This window comes from Danaus plexippus (genome assembly GCF_018135715.1).
Source record: "Danaus plexippus chromosome 13 unlocalized genomic scaffold, MEX_DaPlex mxdp_15, whole genome shotgun sequence".
Classification (NCBI taxonomy): Eukaryota; Metazoa; Arthropoda; class Insecta; order Lepidoptera; family Nymphalidae; genus Danaus; species Danaus plexippus.
Window position 1 is genome coordinate 4,382,674 of NW_026869849.1, and position 25,045 is coordinate 4,407,718.

The 25,045-nt window shown below is 31.0% G+C and overlaps 7 protein-coding genes across 7 annotated transcripts; 3 read left to right on the forward strand and 4 right to left on the reverse strand.

Annotated features, from left to right (window-relative positions):
• The first annotated feature begins 1,467 nt into the window (after positions 1-1,467).
• On the forward strand, positions 1,468-7,110 carry LOC116770080 (sodium channel protein Nach-like). The gene is made up of 10 exons (XM_061527790.1): positions 1,468-1,648; positions 1,980-2,186; positions 2,303-2,468; positions 3,266-3,414; positions 3,479-3,620; positions 3,963-4,043; positions 4,573-4,825; positions 5,388-5,583; positions 6,465-6,571; positions 6,798-7,110. Exons 1-10 carry the CDS (start codon positions 1,512-1,514, stop codon positions 7,037-7,039), a joined length of 1,680 nt encoding a protein of 559 aa, XP_061383774.1. The 5' UTR covers positions 1,468-1,511; the 3' UTR covers positions 7,040-7,110.
• On the reverse strand, positions 5,789-6,250 carry LOC116770275 (acylphosphatase-1-like). Its single transcript, XM_032661685.2, has one exon. The coding sequence runs from the start codon at positions 6,150-6,152 to the stop codon at positions 5,847-5,849; it is 306 nt and encodes a 101-aa protein (XP_032517576.1). The 5' UTR covers positions 6,153-6,250; the 3' UTR covers positions 5,789-5,846.
• Positions 7,111-7,612: 502 nt separating the features above from the next.
• Positions 7,613-10,497, forward strand: LOC116770081 (sodium channel protein Nach). The gene is made up of 7 exons (XM_032661431.2): positions 7,613-7,782; positions 7,848-8,001; positions 8,231-8,358; positions 8,519-8,692; positions 9,113-9,377; positions 9,558-9,756; positions 9,969-10,497. Exons 1-7 carry the CDS (start codon positions 7,613-7,615, stop codon positions 10,187-10,189), a joined length of 1,311 nt encoding a protein of 436 aa, XP_032517322.2. The 3' UTR covers positions 10,190-10,497.
• LOC116770162 (uncharacterized) lies at positions 10,479-12,128 on the reverse strand. The gene is made up of 2 exons (XM_032661524.2): positions 11,801-12,128; positions 10,479-11,482 (listed from the first exon to the last, which is right to left on the reverse strand). Exons 1-2 carry the CDS (start codon positions 12,111-12,113, stop codon positions 10,542-10,544), a joined length of 1,254 nt encoding a protein of 417 aa, XP_032517415.2. The 5' UTR covers positions 12,114-12,128; the 3' UTR covers positions 10,479-10,541.
• A 222-nt stretch (positions 12,129-12,350) lies between these two features.
• Positions 12,351-13,861, reverse strand: LOC133320217 (uncharacterized). The gene is made up of 2 exons (XM_061527865.1): positions 13,505-13,861; positions 12,351-13,297 (listed from the first exon to the last, which is right to left on the reverse strand). The coding sequence occupies exons 1-2, from the start codon at positions 13,839-13,841 to the stop codon at positions 12,372-12,374; spliced, it is 1,263 nt and encodes a 420-aa protein (XP_061383849.1). The 5' UTR covers positions 13,842-13,861; the 3' UTR covers positions 12,351-12,371.
• A 1,175-nt stretch (positions 13,862-15,036) lies between these two features.
• On the reverse strand, positions 15,037-21,263 carry LOC116770163 (WD repeat-containing protein 75). The gene is made up of 11 exons (XM_032661525.2): positions 21,061-21,263; positions 20,760-20,967; positions 19,877-20,157; positions 19,620-19,810; positions 19,157-19,321; positions 18,714-18,901; positions 17,570-18,322; positions 17,159-17,300; positions 16,805-16,947; positions 16,139-16,324; positions 15,037-15,349 (listed from the first exon to the last, which is right to left on the reverse strand). Exons 1-11 carry the CDS (start codon positions 21,168-21,170, stop codon positions 15,068-15,070), a joined length of 2,649 nt encoding a protein of 882 aa, XP_032517416.2. The 5' UTR covers positions 21,171-21,263; the 3' UTR covers positions 15,037-15,067.
• A 420-nt stretch (positions 21,264-21,683) lies between these two features.
• Positions 21,684-24,902, forward strand: LOC116770082 (ribosome biogenesis protein WDR12 homolog). Its single transcript, XM_061527909.1, has 9 exons — positions 21,684-21,880; positions 21,952-22,251; positions 22,348-22,488; positions 22,717-22,892; positions 22,978-23,042; positions 23,307-23,451; positions 23,693-23,794; positions 24,069-24,198; positions 24,749-24,902. Exons 1-9 carry the CDS (start codon positions 21,825-21,827, stop codon positions 24,885-24,887), a joined length of 1,254 nt encoding a protein of 417 aa, XP_061383893.1. The 5' UTR covers positions 21,684-21,824; the 3' UTR covers positions 24,888-24,902.
• Positions 24,903-25,045: the final 143 nt, after the last annotated feature.

The window sequence follows — 25,045 nt, forward strand, 5'->3', positions numbered from 1 at the left end:
GAGTTTTCTTGGCGTCGCCGTCTAGTAAAAATGTCTATTTAGCTTTTTTTTGGGATTTCATTTTTAATGTGTATCTGTGTACATGTGGAAGTTTGATAAATCATTTCATCCAACTATAAGGCAGGGTATCTATTTGCATAACTATTGTACTTTTATTAGAATTATGAGAATTAAAAACACATTTCTTTTAGTATGGCAATCTCTTGACTTTTGTTATTGTTCATAATATGAACATATTTAATTTTTTATGTGGTTAAACGTAAATAGTTAAAAATTTAATTTAGTTAAACGTGAACTTACTTATATGTCGAATCAACAGAAAAAAGGAAAAAACTATTTCAACAATTATACGTTTTTTTTTAGCTTTAGTTGCGATAATATGTACTATTAAATCTCTAGGGTATGCAAAGGCCTCTTTACATTCCGACTATTCCGTAAAGGTTCTTCTTAAAAATTTGTCTTACTGTAAAATACTCATATGATCTTTTAAAATAAGGAATTTTTAAAAGTCAAATATATAGGTATATATTATTATTATTATTATACTTATAGGTCTAAAAGATTTCTTCTAGTGATAGCAGAAAAGAGAAACTCAAAGTTTGTTCTCTTTTATATCTAATTCTTCTGTTAATTCTAAATCGTGTTCTTATCTTGTTCACTTATGACACAGTGGTGTTTTAAACTCGTAGTGTAATTATTATTCACAATGGCTATTAAATGAAGTAAGTGCATATGTAAAGTCTTTAATGAGACAGAAAAGTGAAATCTTTGTGTTCGTTTCTCAACAAGTGTGACACGATTTGTTAAGTTTTTTTTAACTCTTCTCTGTTTTATACATCATATTCTTCTGATTAGTTTTATTTCGAAATGAAGTCTTTAGTAAAAATAACCGAATTCAGTTTCCAATTCGTTTAAAAGAAATCGAAATTCAAGCGTGAAAGGATCCTGAACAAAACATGTAAAAAGTATATTATGTCATTATTTATGAAAAATGTTCAAAAAGCTTAATGAAATATTTTCATGATTATATTTTTTTTACAAATGATATCATAATTAATTCAGGTGTAACACAAACGACAACCTTTTGTTTAAATATATATTTATATACATATACAAACAGGTCCATTCACTTACAAATTAAAATTGTTATATCTTAAAACGACATTTTCCTCTATATTCTCATTACATTAATTTTTCATATGTCATTTGCCAAACAAATAGGTTTTTTGCTATAAAACAATAAGACTAACAATAACTATTATAATTAAAAAAATATCTATAAACAAAAAGCTTCTGTTTGTCTAACAAATCAATATTTATAAAGTAGCGATCAATCACAATATTTAACGTGACATGAATGGCTCCGATCTTATCACATAATAGAATATTTAACAACTGTTTTCAAGTACTTGTGGCTTTGTTTTATTTAACATTTAATATAAGTTTCGTTCTCGTGACAAGCAAGTATGGAAGACTATCATACTCCATATGTTATTGCTTACCGGCGACGTATGCGATCCGTGAAGAGACCTTCTAAATTTTCTACTATAAGAAAAAGTATAAAGGCTGTAAGCAAAGAGTATTGTGCTGAGTCATCTATATGCGGCCTCAAACATCTGGTCGACGTAAACACATCATGCTTTGAACGGTATGCTTGTGAAAGTACTATCTCGTGAACTTGTTTAGGTTACTTGCTCAGTAGGAGCCTGGGATTGTCCACTTATATAATATTAAACTTGTAGTACGTTATATCACAGCCTAGAAGTATCTATTGATGTAGAATCAAAGAGTTTATGCATTTAATAAATGTAAATAATTATTATGTAATAGATAAAATCTCGTCTGGTTCCTTATAAAGTTTTCTAAAAACAATTTCATTTCTCGAACTATTATAACGCAATTGTAAGAAAAAATCAGAGTTATTATTAAGGAAATTTCTTTTGCGGTAAGCAAAGAATCGATATTTCTTTGTATTACAGAATTCTATGGATTATTACAATGATTAGTGCCTTGATCTGCTCAGTGTCTTTGGTCTGGATGACATTTAGAAGATACTATAGCGCTCCCTTAGTTACCACACAGATGCCAGAGGGCGTTTCCGTCAGTAAAATTATATTCCCAGCTGTAGGCATTTGTACAAACAATAGAATAAGTAAGCGAGCTGTTTCAGACCTTTCAAAAAAATTGTAAGTCCTTAAAAACAAAGAACTCATTATAAATATATATTTTATTTTTATAAATAAGTGTGACTCTTATTTGTCGCAAGATTTCGTAATGATTGATATGATCTATATAATTCGAGGTTGCAAAAATCACGTAATAAAAATTACTCAGAAAAGGAGATGTTGTCGCTGCTTATCGGACTAGGTTTGTTATACAATAACCAGCCGCTGGACGACAAACTGGTCAAACCTATGGAATTGCATCGCGCACTCGGTGATTATGATGTGAACGAACTCATGCGAAATGTGAGTACGCGGAGAATGAGACGATTACAATAATGACTTTGTTAGTACATTAAGGTTCTTAATAATGTAAAATCATCTTTTTATTCAACTGTGGCAATTAGAAAAAAAGCGTTGGAGTATGTATTTGAGCGTGTTTAAAGTGCTTTGCTCTTAGCAGGAAATAGAATTTTGGGAGGATTTATATATTTATTTGATTTTTTTGTTAGTTATGCGAGTATTACTGGACAGTGGATACATACGTCCAAACATATTAAGTGGGATATTTCAAAGGATTTTCCAAGTAAACTATACAAGACTTACTGAAATTACGTTTGAAGTGTTAAGTGTAATTGTATATTAGGGAAAATACAAGTTTTAGTTACAACACATGGTAATGATGATGACGATTGTGTTGTAATAAAAGAACTTATAAAACACTAAACAGCAATAAAATTATAGAGAATTAAAAGTTTCGTCAGAATGATGTGTTGTCTGCCCTTTCTATGTATTTTTAACTCTACTTTTAATTCTATTTCATGTTATTTCTAAACTATGTTTTTCTTATAACAAATCGATGTTATTGTTTTATTTTACTGTGATTGTCACAGACACTCTCATCTAGTCGTCTGATACGGTTGCTGTAAAAAAATAGAAATGTCAAGAATATTGTATTTATATAAGATATCGCAGCTATACCCGAAAATTTGTTTCATTTTTAATGTGTACACGCGATTATCTTAGATATCTTGTTATAAATCCAGGCTACTTGTTAATTATTTATTATTTCAAATCGATTTGAAAATGTGAATATTTATCAGTTGACACCAAAATGTGAAGATTTATTGTTGAGATGTGAATGGAATGCAGTAGCCGTGAATTGCAGCAAACTGTTTGATTTCCGCTTGACAATGAACGGGTATTGTTGCACCTTCAATTATTTGCGACAATCTGACGTTACTTTCGAAAGGTAAGTTTACCATGTAGGTTGTAATTAAGTTGACCTGTATATATTTTATGATCTGTATTTTTAGTGCGGACAGCACAACAAGGAGTTTGAATATGTATAATTACGGAAATAAATCTAATTTCGATTTCGACGACGGATTGAAAGTATTAATGAAACTTAATGAAAGTGATGATTTTTATTACAATATGCCGTTGCGAGGCGCTCAGGTAATATTTATTCTAATACACTTGACAGTTGACTGTCGCAAACATTCTTAAATAAGATATTCGTATTAAGTAATGAGTTACTAAAGGCTTAATACTGGTTTTACTTCGTTAACCTTATTACCGGTAGTTTCGGTCTTTAATTGTATTAAATAAAATTATACATAACTATAGGTTACAGATAAACATAATTTAATGCTGTGGTTGTTAAGTATATGAAAAAATATCGGAAAATATGACCGATGTAATAGTTTAAACCATAAGAATAAAATCTTAGATCTCATTATTTAAACCATAAGGTTTAAATTTATAAAAATTCTACAGTAAAAATATTCTTTTATTTAGTTACAGTTTTCAGACGCTTACGATTTTCCGGATGCGCCAAGTGGAAGTTTTGCTATGCAAATTATAAGTCCAAATGTCCAAGTATGTTTTATTTATTTCCTTATTTTTATGTACAATTTATTGTATAACATATTTTTATGTATAGTTATTTGCGTATTACCATGCTACAAAGTTAATTTTAGTTACTAATAGATTTCATTATAAAAAATAATTTTTGTTTTTAATCCATTACTATAGGATGTTATACAACGAAAGTAATTCTTTTTTTGTATCGTTTTTAACGCTTTAACTTTTAAGCCGACTGTCATAATGTTTGAAGATGTTATCGCATTGCGTGGTTTAATGAAAATAGCTATGAGGTACTTAAACTTTTGAATCTTAACAGTTACATCACTAGTGGGCGTAAAATATACTTTCAATAGTTATAAACTAATAAAACTATGTGATAATTTAAATTTAAATTTACATGGTTCAATTCATTTACTAGTGAACGAATACATTTTATTATACATATTTATATGTTATATGATTCTTGAAAACGTATATATTCTATATATAACTGAATAGCATGTTCGAAGCAGCGCTTACCAATCCAATCTTGTTATCACAGATGACGGTGATGGTGACGGCCAGTTTCACAGAGGCATCTCGAGATATCCAGCATGTACCAGTGAAGCTGCGACGTTGTTTGTTCTATGATGAATCTTCCTACCTCCCGTTTTACACCCACAGCGATTGCTTGCTCAAGTGTCGCATGTTGTTCCTTCTATCTAAATGTAAATGTACTCCGTTCAATATGCCCAAGATGATCAACAAGAGGACTTGCGATATGAGGGACGTGCCTTGTTTGAAAATTTACAATGGTAATATATAGATAATTTGTTATAACTTCCTATTATGAAAATCGTTACAAATGTAGACTTTATATTATTTAGCAATATAATATTAAAGAAGAATTGCAAATTATAAATAACAAAAGTAATTCGGATTATTTTTAAATATAGGAAATCTAGAAAATTTTTAATTGTGATAAAATATTAATAACACGGAACAGATAATGATAGCTGAATTAAGCGTTCCAAGCTAATGCTAGTAAAGTACATTTTTTCTCTTCATTTCTCGTATTATAAGAATTGTGAGATAATAATATATTCTGGCAGGATAAAAAAATAAATCATGTTAGTATTTGACGATCTGTTTCGTTTTGATGACTGAACACATATTCTTAATATTATTATTATTTTCATCCAGTGCCTTGAAATTATTAAGCTAATAGTCCATTGAAAAATTGCTTATATTATTATTGAGATACGCGGAAGGTTACAGAAGATAATATCGTTCTAGTTATTTACGTATCATGAAGTTTTGGTATTTAAATACAGAAAAATATTTTTACATACATATAATGTATATTGTAAATCGTAGTTCAATCGAGAACAGTGAGACCAGACGTAGATCCAATACCTCATGAGCTTGAGTTGGAGATGGTTGGTGGAGGCATTCCCTGTCCGATGTGCTACCCCAGCTGTTCCAAGACTGCATACAACTACGACTTCATCAATGTTAAAATATACCCTGAACATCTGAACGCTGTTCCGGACAATGAAACCTTGGATTGGTTGTAAGTATAAACATGGAATTGTAGTTACTTATTTGCAGTTTGCAAAATTTTATTCTGCTTGTAATTAAAAAAAAAAAAACAATATTGTGGGTCAATTCTAATTTCAGACGACTTTTAATGATATTCTATTCATTGTCTTGCAAATTAATTGCTTCTGACAATATTTGTTAAGGTGAACAAATATTAAAATAAAATTCAATTTATAGTAAAAATTAGATTTATTTAAAAAGTTTTATAAAATAATTTAAGTAACGTACAGAGGTTCATCGTCGTATTTCGAAATTTCGGAACGCACAGTTGTTAATTGGGCCTTCATTCCTAAAATCCGCTTTCTCGATTTTCGATTTGGGGCTGCCGGTTTTCTGGAGCCATACTTTCATTCCGTCAATTGCTATTTGGGATCCTTGCATCTGGCCGATAACGGTGCCCTGAGATGTATTCATCACCCAGCCTTTGAGACCGAGTTCAGTAGCCTTTTTCTGGGTGTGTTTGCGGAAAAAAACACCCTGTACTTTTCCAAATACTTCGAAATCGGATGTCACCAATGCAGGTTTCTTAGCAGTAGCCATCCTATAGCCAATATCGGAATATGAAATCGACAATGAGATGGGTTGTATTACATTTTGACGCCGTAAACTTGTTTATTGGTTGTTCGGGCAACAGTCAAAAACAGAAACAAAATATAGCGCACTTGTCAATATTCAAATCATTTCGTAAGAAGATTGTTAAGTTTTCAATACACTTGAAGTTATGATAATATTAATTCAGTTCGATGAGTGGAATAAGCCAAAACATACTATAACGTTAGTATAAAGCGTTCCCTAGAGAAGTTTCTCTTGTTCGATAAACTAACCAACTGAAGAGTGTTGTTTGTTGTGTAGACGGGGTGCGGACTTCACCGGAACTTCCATTGTTCACGTGAAGTACGCGAGGGAAGTTGCAGACTGTTACGGACAGAATGTTATAATGAAATGGTTCGACTTGATCAGTGAGTGTTTATTTGTATAGAATTTGAAAAATATTTTCTATTATAAAAAGCGTATAATTCTTAAATATGTATAATAATGTAGTTGGTATGATTCCTTATCATGTGTGCCTTATTTACTTAGTCCATATAATGGCAGTTACCATCCCTATCTTTCTATTTTCACCTAAGTTTTTTTGGATATTTTCCATTAGGGCTTAATTAATTCGAATGTTTGTTCCAACGTAAGGTAACATCGGCTCTACGTGTGGATTCGTGACGGGATTCAGTTTCGTTTCAGTTCTGGAATTCATTTATTTTTATACTGTGAAGCTGTTTAGAGAGATTAATAACCGACGAAAACAAGAAAAATGTAAAGCAAGCGAAATATCCGCATCTAGATACGAACCAATTAATCGTTATCGACCAATTTACTGGAATGAGATTGGTGGGTCCACAAAGTGGAGACCACGCTCTAAGAAGACCGTATAAATTTATCAATCATATTTTTTTGTATTATATTCTTCTATAAGGTCAATAGTAGACTATTTAAATAAATAATAAACGAGTCAATGGTTTTTATTTTCGTATAAGTCATGATAAGATCGACAAAAATTATATGAGAACAATGGCCACCTGTGTTTTTCTCACAATAAACTTTTATCAGATCCTTAAGCTAATTTCGTGTGTTTGAAACATAATTTCTAAACTATTAGGCATAAAATATTATGTATAAAAACAAAACTCTGATTAAATTGTTCTTTATTATATCAATGCGAGTTGAAGTTACAAAATGTATTCGAAAAGCAAGCGCTATTTTGAAATATGGTGGCAAGGAATAAAGAGTTTGCCACAGAAAACATCGATACACGGCTTTCGTTTTATTGCAGATTCTGAACGACATTGGATAGAAAGGTAAAATGTAAATGCACGTCTAATTTAAAATAATTTTTAAACGTATATTTCTTATTCCATAGTGTCTATTAGTTTCCAATTACTATAAGAGCAAGAGCTTTATTAAAAAATTTGATGTGCTACAGGATATTTTGGCTGATATTTGTAGCTATGTCCTGGTATGGATCTACGCTGTTAATAATAGCTCAGTATAGAGCATTCCAAAATAGCCCAATTTCATTTGTTGTCGAAACAACTTACAAGGACTGGAACACGCAATTCCCATCGATTGCTGTATGTGAACAAGATAATTCGGTTCGCATAGGAGCTGTATCGGACGGGTAAATGTGAAAATTTGTGTACATTATAAGAAAAATATATTTTACTTCACTTTTCTATTTGGTAGCTTATGGGGAAAGGATCACGATTTTAATATGGAAGAAGTTTTGAAGGAGATAGCTTTTTTTAAAGGCGTTACATATTACGTATCGGAAGTTTGTCAGGGGGAAGACAGCGCCGAAGAATGCTTCAAATCGAATTTAACCTACTACGCTAAATTGGTTAGTTTAACTCGTATGATCTAATAAATATATTGCAACAAAAATAGTTTTGTAATAATCAGGCAATCCGAACTGTTTTTGGCTTTTAAGGATTTTTTTGTCAGACGCATAGATTGCCAAAATACTATAGCCCGTAAATGTAGTTTCAATAAATAAATATTTACGTATTTAGGAGACAAGTACGAAATATAGAATAAGTTATAAAATATAATAATATAAATATTACAAGGTGAGGAGCGAGTGCAATGACGTGATGTCGAATTGTTCATGGAATCAAAAGTCATTTGACTGTTGCCAATACTTTCGACCTGTTGAAACGGAAATAGGTCCGTGTTTTATTATAAACACGATACAAGGGTAATATATAGTTTTTATTGCAGTTTCTATAGCTTTTATTACTATAGAATTTATGGTACAATTCAATCAAATTGAAGTCAATAACCTGTCAAGAACATTACAATTGTTTGTATCTTTGAACCTAAGAAGTAAGTATACCTGAATAACAAATGTTTTTAAGGGGAGAGGCAGTTCCAATTTTAAAAATGCACAGCAACAGGGCGACGGGGCCGGGCAGGATTCAATTTGAAGTTATGTTGCCTGTCAGTGTGTATATTCTGAATGAAGAAGACGTCCCTTCATTAAGCTACCTCGGTTCAGAAATTATGAATGTCGGCTTAGAAACACATTACAGGTATACCTGATGAAGAATGATTTGCACTCTCGATGGTATTGATTTAAAAAAAATATATAATTCCTTACCCTTTTTTTTTAATACCAGAAAATAATTTTTAGCATAAAGTGTTTCAAAATAAGATATCAGATTGATTGCATCTTTGTTCTGGTTAATAAACTTGTCTTCTATACTCACACGCATTAATCAAAATAGTTTAGATTAAATGTTTGCATATATACATGTAGCAATAGTAATAATAATAAATAGCATAAAATGCTCTTTTTAGATTTATATTATAAAAATTATATGATATTTTATATCTATGAAAAATATTGTAGTCATATAATTTCTTTTTGTATATTCTTAAGACCATTTTGAAAGAGAAATTTCTAAGAATATATCCTAAGAATATTTATTATCCTTAAGATTTATTTTCAGGCGTTACATAACAGTAAAAAATATAGAAAATGACGCAACAGCACGAATGATAACACCAGAAAAGAGGAGATGCAGGTATTCAGATGAGAATAATCTCAAGGTATATCCATACTATTCCTACTCCGCGTGTACAGTTCAATGTAGGAAGGACGCTCAGATGAGACTATGTAACTGTTCAAATTTCTTCATGCCCAATACACCGGAGGATGAGAAATGTGACTTAAACGGTATAATTTGTCTTAATGACAAAGTTAATCTCCTTTCTGTAAGTGAGACTTATAATGTTTTATATGCATGTTATATATTTTACTTTTTAACACACTGCGACTGAATGTATTTAGGGAACTTAGGAGTAAATTCATTTGGCAAAAAAAAAATAAACAGTATTTTTTAATATTACTAAAATCATATTATATAATGTCCTGTCGAGAGCAAATTTTTCCAGGTTTTAAGAGCTCGATGGTCAACCCACCCAGGACTCTTCTGTGATTGTCTTCCGTCGTGTACAGAAGCTGAGCTGACTATTGTAAAAGACTTTATAAAACCAATTACTCTTAAATATTCCACTGTAGAGATACAGTTGTCGGTTTTACCAAGTGAAAGGTATAGACGAAACGTTGTAAGAGGCGTTCTTGATTTAGTTGGTACGTACATAAAATTAAAAAATATATATATAAAAAATAAAATTATTGATTTTAATTCTTGCTAACAGACGAAAAAATAATCTACTTAATTATAACGTATACAAAGTTTTGCGATAAATTAAATAGTATGTAGTGTAATAATATATTGTAACTTATCGGGTATCTAAGACTTAATGTAAATGTATTTTGTTTATTAATGACATTTATTTTAGTGTCAACTGGCGGGACCGGCGGATTGTTCTTGGGAGTGAGCATTTTAAGTGTCTTAGAGCTGATCTATACACTACTGTTGAGACCATTTTTTGACATTTACAGCCAGCGTAACGAAGACCCCTGGCATAAAAAATATGGAAACAGACGAATTGAAGACAGTAAATTTAAAAAAACTACAAATAAGTTGATTATGAAAAAAGAGCTAAAACCCAAAACGTAACTTTAAATTTTATAATACAATTTATTTAATAATTAAATGTTTTGACATATGTATTCTTCGTAACGTACCAAATAGGTTGTGTGATAGTTAATTTACATTTGTCTGAGATAAGGTAATAATTTGCTTTGGCATTATCTGTGACTAGATGTAATGATTTATACATGATTAATCAGTAAGTGTTGCATAATTAATGCCAGATGTTACAGGTTTGAAGATGGGAGTAAGCATTTCGCATAAATAAAAAAAAAAAAACAAAATTAACTTAAACAACTTTATTACTTTCTGACCTACCAAAAATATTAGTTTACTAACTCTAGTGAATTGAAATTAATTTTTAATGCAAATACTTAACTTACGGAGTCAAACAATATCGATGAACAATTTCTTCGAATATTGGCAGGATTTTTCTTTTATAACCTTCGTTATTATTAATCATTGTTTTAATAAAAGTAGCTTTATCATTATTGAGTATTTTTTCGAAATCCTCTGTATTACAAAATATTTTCTTAGTGAGCTCCTCACTTATCCAAAACTGAGGGACGAGACAGGCGCTAACAATAACACCCCACAATCTTTGTTCTTCGCAAGATTCTATAAAGTCCCTAAATGATATAATATTTTCAATTGCTATTCCATTAGTGCTGAGATTAATTTTAAGTTGTTCATAATAGTAATGAATGAAATAATTTAAATTTTGTTCACGAAAAACCGGATCTAATGTGCAATAGAAGAGAAGCATCACATCACTAGCCGGCGGTTGTAATGACACGGCGGCAAAATCAACAAACAGACAATCAACGACTTTGACAGTATTATTAACATTTTCATATCGGAACATTATATTATTATTCCATAAATCTCGGTGACATATTACGTTACGGTATTTATTTGACGTTTCGGTAATTTCCAACGATCTGTACCATACTTTAGACCATTTATTTTCTATTTGTTGTAAAGCTTTTGCATCGTTTCTATATTTGGACATAGTTGTGACTATTTCTAATGCGCCTTTCATACATTGTTCAAACCAAGTATTATTCGTTTTGTAACCACCTTTATCTAACAGATATTTATCATTTATGAAGTACGGTTTCTGAATTCGTCTGCTGTTCTCTTCTTCTAAGATAATAGAGGAAGCATGAAATCTAGCAAGCGTATTTAGAGCGAGTAAAATATGCTCTTCGTCGTAAACTTCGAATTTATCTCTATTTTCGTATTGAAGGGCATTTAGATCTTCGAAGACCATCGCTTCATTGGTCGATGTGATGAAACGGGAACTCCAAGGTTTGAGACCTTAAAGGCAAAATAAAAGAGGATTAATGTTTCATAATTAATATTTTTTGTATCCCACGATGAAACATTTAATGGTGAATGGTATTTCTAATTCCTACTAAATACTGAAAAGAAATGTGGTTCAGAATTTACTAAAATTTTAAATATCACTTCGTCAATATGAATTTAACTAATTAAATTTTTAGTTCAAATAAAATAAAACATAATTATTTTTTTGACAAAAATAATGTGAGATTCTGGACCAGGATCTGGACCAGGACACTTTCAAAATAAATAGACACTTATTACTTTTAAGTACCTACGTTTCAGAAAACTTACCGTTATTGGTCATTTTCTTTACCATGACGTTGTAAAACCAAGATTCTTTTTCAAACAAATTCATGTCTCTCACCATGTCAGCTTTGGCGGCGTTGGATTTCGAAATTGCTTTTATAAAGAATATTTTATGTAACGTGTCATTTTCACTGGTAACCAACTCTACTTTTAGTCTCCAATAATCACCAAGAAAGCCAAGCATTTTATCGCTCGCTTGATCAACAGAGTAGTCTTTTATGACTACACCTTCCTGTATATCTTCTGCATTAGCGACAATCGCATTCAATTCAGCCAATGAAAGTGTTTTGTATTCCATAATGTTTTAATGCAGTAAAAAAAAAAAATACAATTTTAATCGCAATTGCTAAAATAAACTAGATACTGTAACATGTATTGTGTTAATAATATAAATATTAATTTATATTACATATTCAGTACATGGTGTTATCAATGAGTATATATTTAATTAAGATAATGATAGACATTTTAACATAAGATATAAGGCATTAAATACTAAATCATTGTAAAATATAGTTTTTTTTTGTTCTTAAATTATTACATTCAATTAAAACATTCAGAGGAACACAAATCTATCAAGTATTTCATCGATAATTTCACAAGTCCTCACTCGATACGTCTCATCTATTTCAGCGAAGTCTATAAATTCTTGACTTCTGCTTACAGTATTAAAGCGATAACTTTTATCAGCATCTGAAAATATATTTTTCTTTATATCTTCGTCAAATATTACTATAGGAACTATTATAGCAGCTTGGGTCAAGCCAAACAACATGCTTTCATTGTAATTCTCCCTAAGAATTTTTTTGTCAGGAACCAATCCTACATCGATTCCTTCCACGATAAGTTCTCTAGTGAGAGAATCGTGATAAATATTGATAACTTCATCTATATATTCTTCTCTAAACGCTAGTTTGGTATTAAAACATATCATTGAAGCGAGATCTATCATGGGATCAGCATATACCACAGTCTGGAAGTCAACTATGAGGGCATGAATATTTCCATCCGTATGTTGTTTTAAAAATATATTGTTAGACCAAACGTCGCGATGCACTACAACGTTTCTGCTTCTTGAGCTAGGCCTTATTTGATCTTCAGCGAGATGAAAAAGTTCAGGAATTCTTTTATCTACAATTGATTCGAAGTTGTCTTTTGTTCTATATTTTGAAAAAACTTTTAGGAGATCGATAACGGCGTTCATTCCTGTTTCTCGCCATGATTGACCTTGAGCTGGTTCTGCCAAGTATTCGCTATAGTCTTCCCATATACGATATGACCTTCCCAATAATTTGCTTTTACGTTCCTCAAAAATATAAGACTGAGAATGGAATCTTGCCATAGCAGAAATAGTTGCTTTTAATTCGAGCCATGTTAGATTTTCTCTTTGACATGGCATTTTATATCCCCATTCCCTGACATCTTCAAAAACAAATAAATCCTTCTTAAGTAGTAGGGCTTTAGGTCGATATCTTCTAGATCCTGAAATAGAAATCATAATTATAATATATTAAATTTTATTATAAAAATATAATCTTTTCAACATGTAAAAAAAGGACTACATATTTTAAGACACTATTCAGACTTAAATTTAGAGTTCAAAATTAAACTAAAGTAGAGAATTTAAAGATAGTAGAAAAATGTCCACATTTTAAAATAGTCTCCTAAAATCTTACAATATTCACTCACCGTCGAGCTCCGAGAATTTTTCAAACAGATCAGCCAACATCGTGTATTCTTTATCGAAGAATATCAAATCTTTCAAAAAATCTGCCTTCCATTTTTCAAATCTTGGTAGGCATTTCACGAAAAATTTTATATTCTTAAATGCACCATTCAAATCGAAGCTGACTGTGAGACTGAGGTGTTCCCCGAGGTATCCCACCAGACTGTTGGAATAATTCGTAAGCAACCAATTCATATTATTCACTGCGGGATATCCACTATTCTTTAATATGGTTTTAATATCATTTTCTGTTAAAAAATCCATTTTATTTAACGGTCTTGTAAGTTTGGTGACTAACATTAACAATACTTGTAAATTATTATATTCATACAACAATACATTATATATCTTTAATAAATATTTGCAGTTATAATGATAATTATCTACATATTTGTTAACTTTATTTCTATGTTACAGGCAATAAAGATATGTTTCTTCTGTAAAATGTATGGATGATAGTGTTGTTTAATTGAAGATTACTATTTGCGAATATACTATAAAATCAAAATTAATATATTTATAGGTATTGTAGGTCAATGTAGCTTTTGTTTCCTCGCCAGGGCGGTCAATGCGATCCCGCGATGTCCGGCGATACTATGGCGATGATGTTTTATTTCGTTGCTTTCAGTGGGTAAATTGACAAGCATGCATACTAAGCAATAACTACGGGATACAAATAAATCAATAACAACTAAGCTTACTTACCGGGAGCCAGACAAAGCCCCTCCGGTCAGAGGGCTCCCTGTGAAAACGGTCTCATAAATTCTCATAACTGATAGATTTTTATAGAAATCTGTATCAGAAAATTTTTTCAATCTTATAAATATTTTTTTAACTGATAAATTCTGATACCCAGTTAGCTGTTTTGTATCAGAATTTATAAAACTTTTTCCACAGGTCTGGTGGGGTTCATCAATGACTTTTTCTCAACGGAAAAAAGGTATTATGCTGCCTAAGAGAGGTCCTTCACAATTTTAGGATATTGTCTATTGAAATAAAATAATATGCAACGAATTGTTCAGTAACTTTCATATGGTCGTTTCATAATTTTAGTCTTTAACAATGCGTTTATTTTATGTATCGGTTGTATAAAGAACATATTATTGTAATAAATCTATAAATACTTAATTTGAATTATCTTGTGAAAACAGCATAAAATTATCTGATTAAACTAAAAAAAAGTGACAGTTCTTTATTCAAATTTCCTTTAGTCATATAAGTACGGATGTTACGTCACACGCGCGTAAGTAACGCTCAATGTACATTTTATTGAACGTCAGAAGTATTTCGTTATATATAAAATCAAAATCAAATTTAATGTCCTTTTAAAACTAAATTATAGATACGCTAGGAAGTAAATTTATAGAAAATTTTACAGATTAAATAATTTTTTTTTTTTATTAATACGCTTAATACAACTAACCTTACTATTTAATTGTAACTAATAAGTTTTGTACTCCAAAATACAATTTATAACCTCAAAAATAAAACAGCGTTATGTCAATATGTCTTTTTTATTAAAACAATCATACACCAAAAACAGTAACAACAGATTCTTTATCTAATAGCGGTGTTTTTAATATATGCATCAATCTCTTTTCCTTAACACCGTCGTAGTTCGGAGCCCACATTTGTACTGCCTTCGGTGTGTACTTCGACTGTATGTCTTCATCATCACTGGACTGAGGGTCTACTTCCATCACTTCGTCTTCAACTTGCTCACTTTCCTCGTATCCCGATATATGTTGTAGGAATAGAGGACACAGCAGGCTCACTGGCGGTACCATGTGAGGTGCTCCAGAAAGGAACTGAAATGAAAGTCATATTATTTTATAGAAAAAAAAATAGTCAGACTTATAATATGATAAGTATTAAAAAAACTATTATCAACCAAGAAGTTTTTTTAAAACAATAGCGATAATTTAGTTCTATTGTATGAAAATAATAATGATTTGACTAGCTTGTTACAGTCGGAATCCCGCCATATTGAATTTATAATGACGTCACTTAGTGAACTTGTTCTGTCTCAGTTTAGAGCCGGTACAGAAAAATATATGGACGTATGAATCTTAAATAACACTTCTAGATGTTTGAAAAAAAAACCAACACATTACAGAATAATCAAAAACCTTTTGCTTTGGATACAGGATTAGGGTTTTTGAAGTGAAACTTCTAATGCGACTTCCGACAGAGTTGACTTAAACGCTCAACGCTCCTGGAGAGGGGGAATAGAAAGAGACGGAGCGAGATAATGGGCAGGTCATTTGTAAGCAATGTTTATAAAGTTTGTCCTAAGTAAACAATGAGTTCATTTAAAAATTGATTTCTACCCCTTCCTATTTTCATTTCGACATTAGTAAGTTTCACGTCATCCGGCGGAGGGACTACATTTGATAATTGATTATAAAAATAAAAATAGTACGTATTTTACGTTTTATGCTCAATTATCAAAAATGATTAGTAAAGTAAAATTTTAAAGCTTCACGAGACATTTGAAAGTCGTGAAATCTTAAACTTTAGCCCATAGCAACCATTTTGTCAATTTAATGTCAGTACCAAAGATAGAATATTACCTTTGAGGAATTGTTTCAGCTTACCTGACTAATAGCGTTGTTACCCAGCTGTTCCCTGTTCAGCTGTTCCGTTCCAGCTGGTGCAGCTTTTCGCACGTCATACAGCTGTTGCTCAGCGACCAGAACGCTAAATTTAGACCTGGGCTGGTTCCTCTGAGATATGACCTCCAACTGATCTTGACACTTTTCGGGCTCCAAACAGTATATTTCCTGGAATTTGATAGAAATTATTAAATATTAAGAGTGATTTGAAAATTAACAAACTATGAAAGGATATATATTTTTTATGAATTTGTATGTATGACATATTATGTTAAGTCTATGCACCAAGAACACTTAGGTTTCTCTAAGAATATAAATTTAAAAAAAAAAGTTAAAATAGTCAATAGGAAACGTTATTGTGAATTCGCTATTCCAATATGTCCGCTATTAAAAAGTTCCAAGTTACTTTTAATAAATCGTAATAAAACATGTATATTAAAGAGAAATGAAAACTTTCTGCGCTATGTTTTGGGATACAAACTCGTGGTAGGCGTCTTATTTAAAAAAAAAATTGCCACCATGTTTTTTTTTTTAGCAGATTACAAACTTGTAAGGACGCAGATATTTGGACGGTTTAGTCTTGTATACATAGTACTTGCTAAGTATAAAAGTACTTACTCACTAACTTACGATGTGTAAAAAACTTACTGAATCATTCCTCATCATATACAATCTGACGTCATCGCCGGGAGCCGCTCCGAACACACAATGTCTGAACACACCACTTCTACAATCTATCAAACTCTTCAGATTCAATATCGGTATTGAGCTGTGTGGCGTGAATACGAACACTGAAATATAAATATTATTACATTATATACGCTATAATTGTACCAAAATGGTTCACGGGTCAGTTAAATATTTTAATTTAAAATATAAAAACAAAATATAGAATGAAAATTCATCAGTACGAGCGGGAATATAACCTGATATTGTTGCTCGAGAGCTTTATGTTGAGGAAAATTGCAACGTCATTAAAGGACTGATTATTTATTTACTCACCGTCATTATTTTTGGTTACGACGGCCATTTTGTTTGAACAAGGATCGGCTACGAGACAAGTTGTATTTAATGGCACAATCCATTTCATGGTTAAAGATAGAAGGCTCCATACGGCGAGGCATCTCTTAGTTGTACATACCAACTGTGTGGGTGGGTAGTTACAAATTAATAACATACTACCAAACAATAACAAAATAAAAAAACTATTTTTTGTTTAATGATACAAAACAATTATGAAAATTGTGTCTAATCAATATGATGGATATTTAAGTGTTATAAAATTAATAGTAAACATAATTTCAAATAAGTCGTAACGAAAAAAGGATTTGAAATTAAAATTAAAGGCGGGAAATGCAGATAATGAAAAATAAATTTAAGGTCTTTCTTAATGATCTAAAAACCAGTACTCACATAATGAGCAGCGTCGTTATTGCCGAACTGTACGTTGATACCTCTCGGTCGTAACGCGGGATGGGACAGCGTTGTCCGCAAGTTACACAAATGTGTATCCCATAGAGTCAACTTGCAACCAAACCAAGCCGCTATCAACGACCCATCCTGCGATATGGCAACACTGCCCATAGAAAACTCATCATCTCTATTCTCCCCGGTATTCAATTGCAAATTATTTTCCTTATGAATATTGACAATCTTTGTCAGAATATCATTTTCCATGAAACATTTTTTCATATATGGCAAGTCTGAATCGTCTGTGTTAGGTGTTTTGTTCCCTTTGTACTGATTGAGGACCGGGTTTGATAGGAAATGTGAAATCCCCGATGAGTAGTAGCAAGCCGTCAGACAGGTCCATGTTATTTTCTTTCTATTATCCTGTGAACTGGTACTGCGTTTCCATATTCTGAACTTCTGATCGGCGCCTGATGATACGCAAAACTCGCCCTTATTATTTAGGGCCAAAGCCACAACATTGCATCCACCGTGCGACAGATTCACACAAGTGTTTAGTTTAAACGGTGTAGCGGTGTTCTGTTGGGAGGCCCAGAATTTTAATTTCTCTTCTGGATATAAGACTCCGTCGTTTCTGTACTCGGAAGTGACCAGCCACGATCCATCAGCGCTCATCGCTGTGCAAGTGACTTCCGTTTCCAATGGTATTAAATTTTGTCGTTCCGATGGCAAACTATTCATTTCAGTTATATCAACCTGCAAAATATGTAGTCATTAAACTAATAACGATATATTCTGACAATAATATATTTTTAGTACTATGCGCCATGTCTTAATTGAATTGTCTTATACAAATGTAAATTTCTTCCCTCACTTACTAAATTCAGAACCAACAATACTCAACAACAGAGTTTCTGCAGTCCAAAAGCTTTTATTTTTGACAGTACAGGTAAGGCTCTGGTTTAACTTGACTAATTACTAATTTATTGGAAAAATATCATAACTGGAATGGAGTGACATTAGGGGGAATGACAAAAAAATTTTTATTGACAAAAGTGAATTAGCAAAAACACTTAGATTAACAATACTTCTTCAGCAATCGAAAATGTCTTATATGCATAAAGATCTCCAGATATGGTTAACCTACATTGCAAAGAACAGTATCACTGCTTGTGGAATAGAGTTGCAAGTGTCCAGTACGGCCAGGGAGTAGTAGGGCTGCTCGCGATCTGTCCCATACTAATGTTGAAGCCAGGAATCTCACGTGAGGAGATGTTCCACCACATTCTAAGATAGTACGGGATACAACCAGCTGCGGACTGGCTATCACTATAGCTGGAATGTATCAAGTGCAAAAATGTTTTATACATATATACATATATACATATATACATATTAAATATGGACAAAAAGCTTTTATAGGTATACTAGAGACTACTTTTGTTACTTAAAAAAAAATCAATGAAATGATTGTAACATTCATACGATTCAAGGCTAAGATATGTAAATAGAGTCATAATAGGCATACTTACATACCAATAGAATATTTAGTTCTAGGCTCTATTAAAAACATACATAATTAGTACTTACAGTTGTTAGACAATGTGACTGCTATATGGGAACTGCTCGCTGTTATGAATCTCACAATACCAGGTAGTCGTGGAATAAAGCTCTTCTCGTTGGTTTTGGTGGCCAATGGACCTAGTGTCCATTTTACCAACACTTTTTCCATACCGCCAGTCATAAGGTAATTACCTTAAAGTACATGATAAAAGGTTTTATAACATCTATTGTGGTAGCAGAAAGTGACCTGTTTAGGATTACTTTTATATAAAATTAAACACAGACATATTATATTAATCAAAATATCTTTCCCAAAATTATAAGAAAATTTTGAGTACAAATAAAAACCCTTTCTAGTTGATAATTATCAATAATTAATATATAAATAGATGCTTAAGAATATTATACTATACTATATTTTATATTAGCCAGTATATAATCATATATTATATTTTATATAGAATATAAAAAATAAAATTTTAAAAATTACCTTGAACTGAAAAGCACACCGCTAATGGTGGAAGGAAATGCCAATGCATCACCTCTCTTGCTATACTGTTGGAATCATATAAATTTCCTCTTAGAATTGTAACTCTCCCGATTGCATCAGTTATAGCAACTGTACTATCTTTCTGATGAGCCGCTACAGCCATGATTCGAAGACGATTATGGTTTTGTATTCTAAGAGAGTAATATTTCATTAGTTTTCACTTCTGGTTAAAATTTTATATCACATATATAACTTACTCTGATTTCAAATGCGGTTGGGATAAATTTTGTATGTAGAGTTTCCTAGTTCCAACTGTAAAAGCTGCATATCTGTCACCATTGCACCAGCCAAGAGCCACCGATATGATGCCATAGTAGAAACACTTAACTACAGAATATTCATACAATAATATGCCGTCTTTCACTGAATACGTTCCAAGATGGAGTGATTTGTCTGGTTGAATGGCAATTATAAAACATTCATTGTTGTCAACTATATTGAATGATATTATTTTCAAGTCACTTGACAGGCTTAGTTTCTGGAAAATATTATTGAATAAATATATATTAAAAATAATCTGAGTACAAACGGACTGTGTTTAGTTTGATGGTACAAGAATATATTTTTTTATATTAATCTTGGTGTTTATGTTATTTATTTTGTTATATATAACAACAGTTAAATTTATAATTTTAAACTGTTGTATATTAATTATACTTGGTTGGTGTTGTCCAATAATAATATGATGTCAACTATAATGTAGGCAGATCATTTTATTATATTTAGTTCTGCCAATCAGTGTTGTTACTTAGCACAATACATACATTAAAAATTAAAGATAGTTTTTTTATTTTAAAAAAACCTCATTGTATCATTAATCCCAATGCAAAAAGGGGCAGTGTTATTAGTTTGATGTGGATGTCTATGTGTCTGTCTGTTTCATCATAGATCTCAAAAGATCAGATTTTGATAGAATTTTTATCACTTGAAAGACATTTTACTTATGGTGGTTCTCAGCTATGTTTGCTCAAAAACGGTTCAGCAGTGTATGAGTTTCAGCTCTTTACCGAAATTATGTAAAGCATTTTTAGTGTATGATTAGTCTATTAAATAAATTACAAAGAAAAAAATAATTATTACAATTTCACGAAGCACTGCACCTTGCTCCCAAGTCCATGTAGTGACGTATCCGTATTCTGAACATCCATACAAGTTATAACCGTCATCCTCTGTGAACTGTACCCCTACTAACTGTCCCACTGAGCCTTCCGTTTGGAGTGTACGAACACAATCCCCCGTTTGTATGTTATACACTCGGGCTAGGTCCTCTACAACCACAACAATTGATCTGAAATTATAGTTTTTTTATATTTTTACTTATGTTATTTAGAACAACAGTTAAGATTATAAAGTTCGTCTAACTTTTGCTTTTATCACTTACTGTCCATCCGGTGAAAATATAGGACGGTGTTCTATAATACTTCTACCGGCTTTTCTATTAAAAACATATTTTGCTGACGCTTTGTCACTACTTGCCGTTTGCGTAACCATTTTATATTTTTATTTTTTTTTTGCTTGGTTTATTAATTTTATAAATAAAAACACATGATATAACCTCAATTTTATATGTCAACATTGATAAATGACGGCTGCACGGCATTGACATTCAAACTTCACTTTTCATACAGTACAACATTAAGCCTAGCATATTAATTTCAAAATCGTCTATCTATTCAATTCCTTGGAATTTATTATATTTTAGCTATTAGAAATAGATTTCGTTTCATAGAAATATTAAGAGATACTTTTTTAAAAATTACGGATTACTTAAAGATTTACAGTGATAGTTAAAGTCTAAATCTGGACTTTCATAATTAAACAGGTATTATTAAGATTAAAGGAATATCTTCAAAACTGTGTATTTTACTGGAAAATAATATTTTTACAAACTATTTCTATATTATTTTATTTAGAAATAAATTTTATATTTATATTTACAACATATTATGAACTCAATTTCTTACATTATCTATGTTGTATGTTAAGGGCTACTTACACTTTAAATTATTGTGCTGGTGTCGGTGTGCTTTTCCCATGCGTATTTGTTGTTATTAAATTTTTTTCTGAAACTTCCATACTTAAATACTAATTCAAAGAACAAATAAAAGACGCTTTTAGCAACCAATTTTTAGATGTTTTTATAACATGGCTGATTTAGGGGATAGTCAATTACTCGTGCGATTTGTAACCAAACAGGAACAGTAAGAAACTACCCTATTTTGTTTACTTTTATTTTATGTGTACACATAATTTTACGTTTTTTTTCTTTTAGATATGCTGTTCCGGATAGTCCTATAGCTATACAAAGCAATGTTTTGTCATCGGATCTTAATACTCTTCTTAAAGCACTTTTAAAGGAAACTAATCCATCTTTAGAAAAAGTAGCTGATTTTGATTTTTTAATATGTGGAGAACTGTTATGTACTTCAATTGCGGAGCATATACAGGAGAAAGGTATTTCCACAGAAGACACATTAGAAGTTGAATATTTAGAGCGTTTTCCCGCACCTAGACCTCAAGATTGTTTGATGCACGATGATTGGGTGTCGGCAGTACACACTCAAGGCAACTGGTAATTTTGTAGTCCTTACAGTCTCATCATTGAATTAGGATATGTTATTGTTGTCAAAAACTAACAGAAATTATTAATTGTATGATATAATTTCAGGATATTATCAGGGTGTTATGACAACAGTATTCACATTTGGAGTACAAAAGGGCAACATAAACTTTCCATACCTGGCCACACATCTCCTGTTAAAGCAGTATCATGGGTTTCTGTAACCAATGAGCAAGCAATCTTTGTGAGGTATATAGGAAAATATATAAGTAACATGTATAATTCCAATGATAAATATTTTTAATATTTTGGTAATTACTTCAATTAAAAATTAATTTTCTAATATTATGTTAAACACAATATATAGAATAAGGCTAGTTTTAAACTTATTTCATACTTGATGTATTTTGATTTTTATGCTGAAAATATTAATAATAAGTGTACCAATATTTCTTATATATGAAATTAATTCCTCAGTGGTTCCCACGACCAATCAGCTATGCTGTGGGTATGGAATTCCTCTAATAATTCCGTAGACTGTGTTGTTACTTGTCGTTCACATGAAAAGGGTGTTGAGTGTTTGTCTGTGTCGGCGGATAAACAACGTTTTGCTACTGGCAGCTGGGATAACAATATCTGTCTTTGGAGCACTAGTAAGTTTTACTCTTATAATTTTAATGTATTAAATATTACACTTATCGATTATTAGTAACTTTCATACAATTTTTTAATCACTAGGTCTTTCTGATGAACATAATGCACCTGCCAAAAAGAAAAGTCGTCCAGAACAAGGAAAAATAAGAGTATGTTAATAGAATTTTCATATTTAAACACATAAAATAGTATACAATTTAAAATTAATATGGTGAACATAAATATTACAGTGACTTAAATGGCAAAGCAATTGAAATGCAATATTCCGGAGATTGCAGGTTCTAAAACAGCTTATATAATAATTAATTCTAGATTTTCTTTCTGTATTATAATTAATGAATAAGTTCATAATTGCTTTAATATTAAAATACTATCATAGATATTAGAGACTGATTATAAAGAGCATTTTCTAGGAACCATTAACAACTTTGAAAGGCCATCGAGAGGCTGTTTCCGGTATAAAGTGGATGGATTTTAACACAGTCGTGTCTAGTGGTTGGGATCATTTGATTAAGATATGGGATTGTGAACTTGGAGGATTGAAACAGGAAATTGCCGGTGAGAAGTATACCATTTATATGACCTTAATAAAAATTTAATTTTTTTTTTCGTATGTTAATATTCAATAACACTATATTAAAATCGTCATGTATGTATTGTGCTAAGTAGCAAGACTGAATGACAGAAACTACTACAATAAAGTAATATAGCTACACTTGACATCATATTATTATTAAACAATGCCGACCAAGTGTAACGAATACATAAGAGTATAATGTTATGTAATGTGTCTTTCCAGGTAATAAGGCCTTCTTTGATTTGGACTGGTCACCGTTAAACAATAACATCATAACAGCCTCAGCAGACAGACACATTCGACTTTATGATCCAAGATCAACAGGTAATTTTCTTTTGATACTATTTCTTTAGTATGATATATATAGTTTAACTATCTCAAGTACAGTATCTGATTGCTTTGCTTTAAAAAACTATGTATATGCACTGTATAAATTTATGTGTGGTTTCCTTATAAAAATATGATATATTTGTATTGCTATGATATTTCTGAAAATCTTTAAATTTTAATATAAGTAAGGACTAGTTATATGTAAATCAATACCCCACATATATGCACTAGAATTTAATATTATGTATTTATTATTAATTTATTTCAGATAGCATAGTTCGAACAACTTATACATCACATAATGGTTGGGTGCAATCTGTACGTTGGTCGACTACTAAGGACACATTGTTCCTCTCCGCTGGTTATGATGGCCAGGTGAAGTTATGGGAGACGAGAAGGTACATCTTTTATTTTATCAGAGATTAATTTTAATGACCATTTTAGTACTAATAATATATTACAAATTAATATAAATAACATGCCTTGATACAAGACACCAAACATTAGAGGCAATAAGATTTTATATTGTGTTCATAGCCTTATATTGAGCTATTTTTTTATATTGAATACAGTACAGCAGATATTTGTATAAACATTAACAAATATTACTTTGTCATATTAATAAAATTCCATCAACTTACAAATTGTAAAATGCAGTTTGAAGACAAAAAATAAGATTGATTTTGCTGTTACTGTTCATAAGGAACAAACTTATAAATTCTTAAACACTACTTTTTTTAACATCGTAGGAGAATAAAATAAAATACATAAGATTTTCTAGAAAACGAGTTCCATTCACTTTCTATTTTAAGCTCTCATACTTAAGTCAATGAATATTGTGCATGAGCATTGTGCATTAAATACTATTTATTTAAAATATCTTTTTGAGTTAACTTATCTCATAAAGTCTTATACATTATAATAATACTATATATATATTATTTTCAGTCCAAAAACTCCATTATATGATCTGAGCGGTCATGAGGATAAAGTACTCTGCTGCGACTGGTCCCACCCAGCATTACTTATCAGTGGCTCCTGTGATAACACACTGAGGATATTCAAATCCAAACATGCGCTTCAATAAAGAAATTGATACAAATACATATATTTTATTACAAATAAAGCATACCAATGTTTTAAAACTTTCCCTTCACTCCTTTTAATAATAAGTAAATTGATGCTACGATACAAGTGTGTAGTTAATGATATGAATTATTTTCTAACATACAAATATAATAAAAA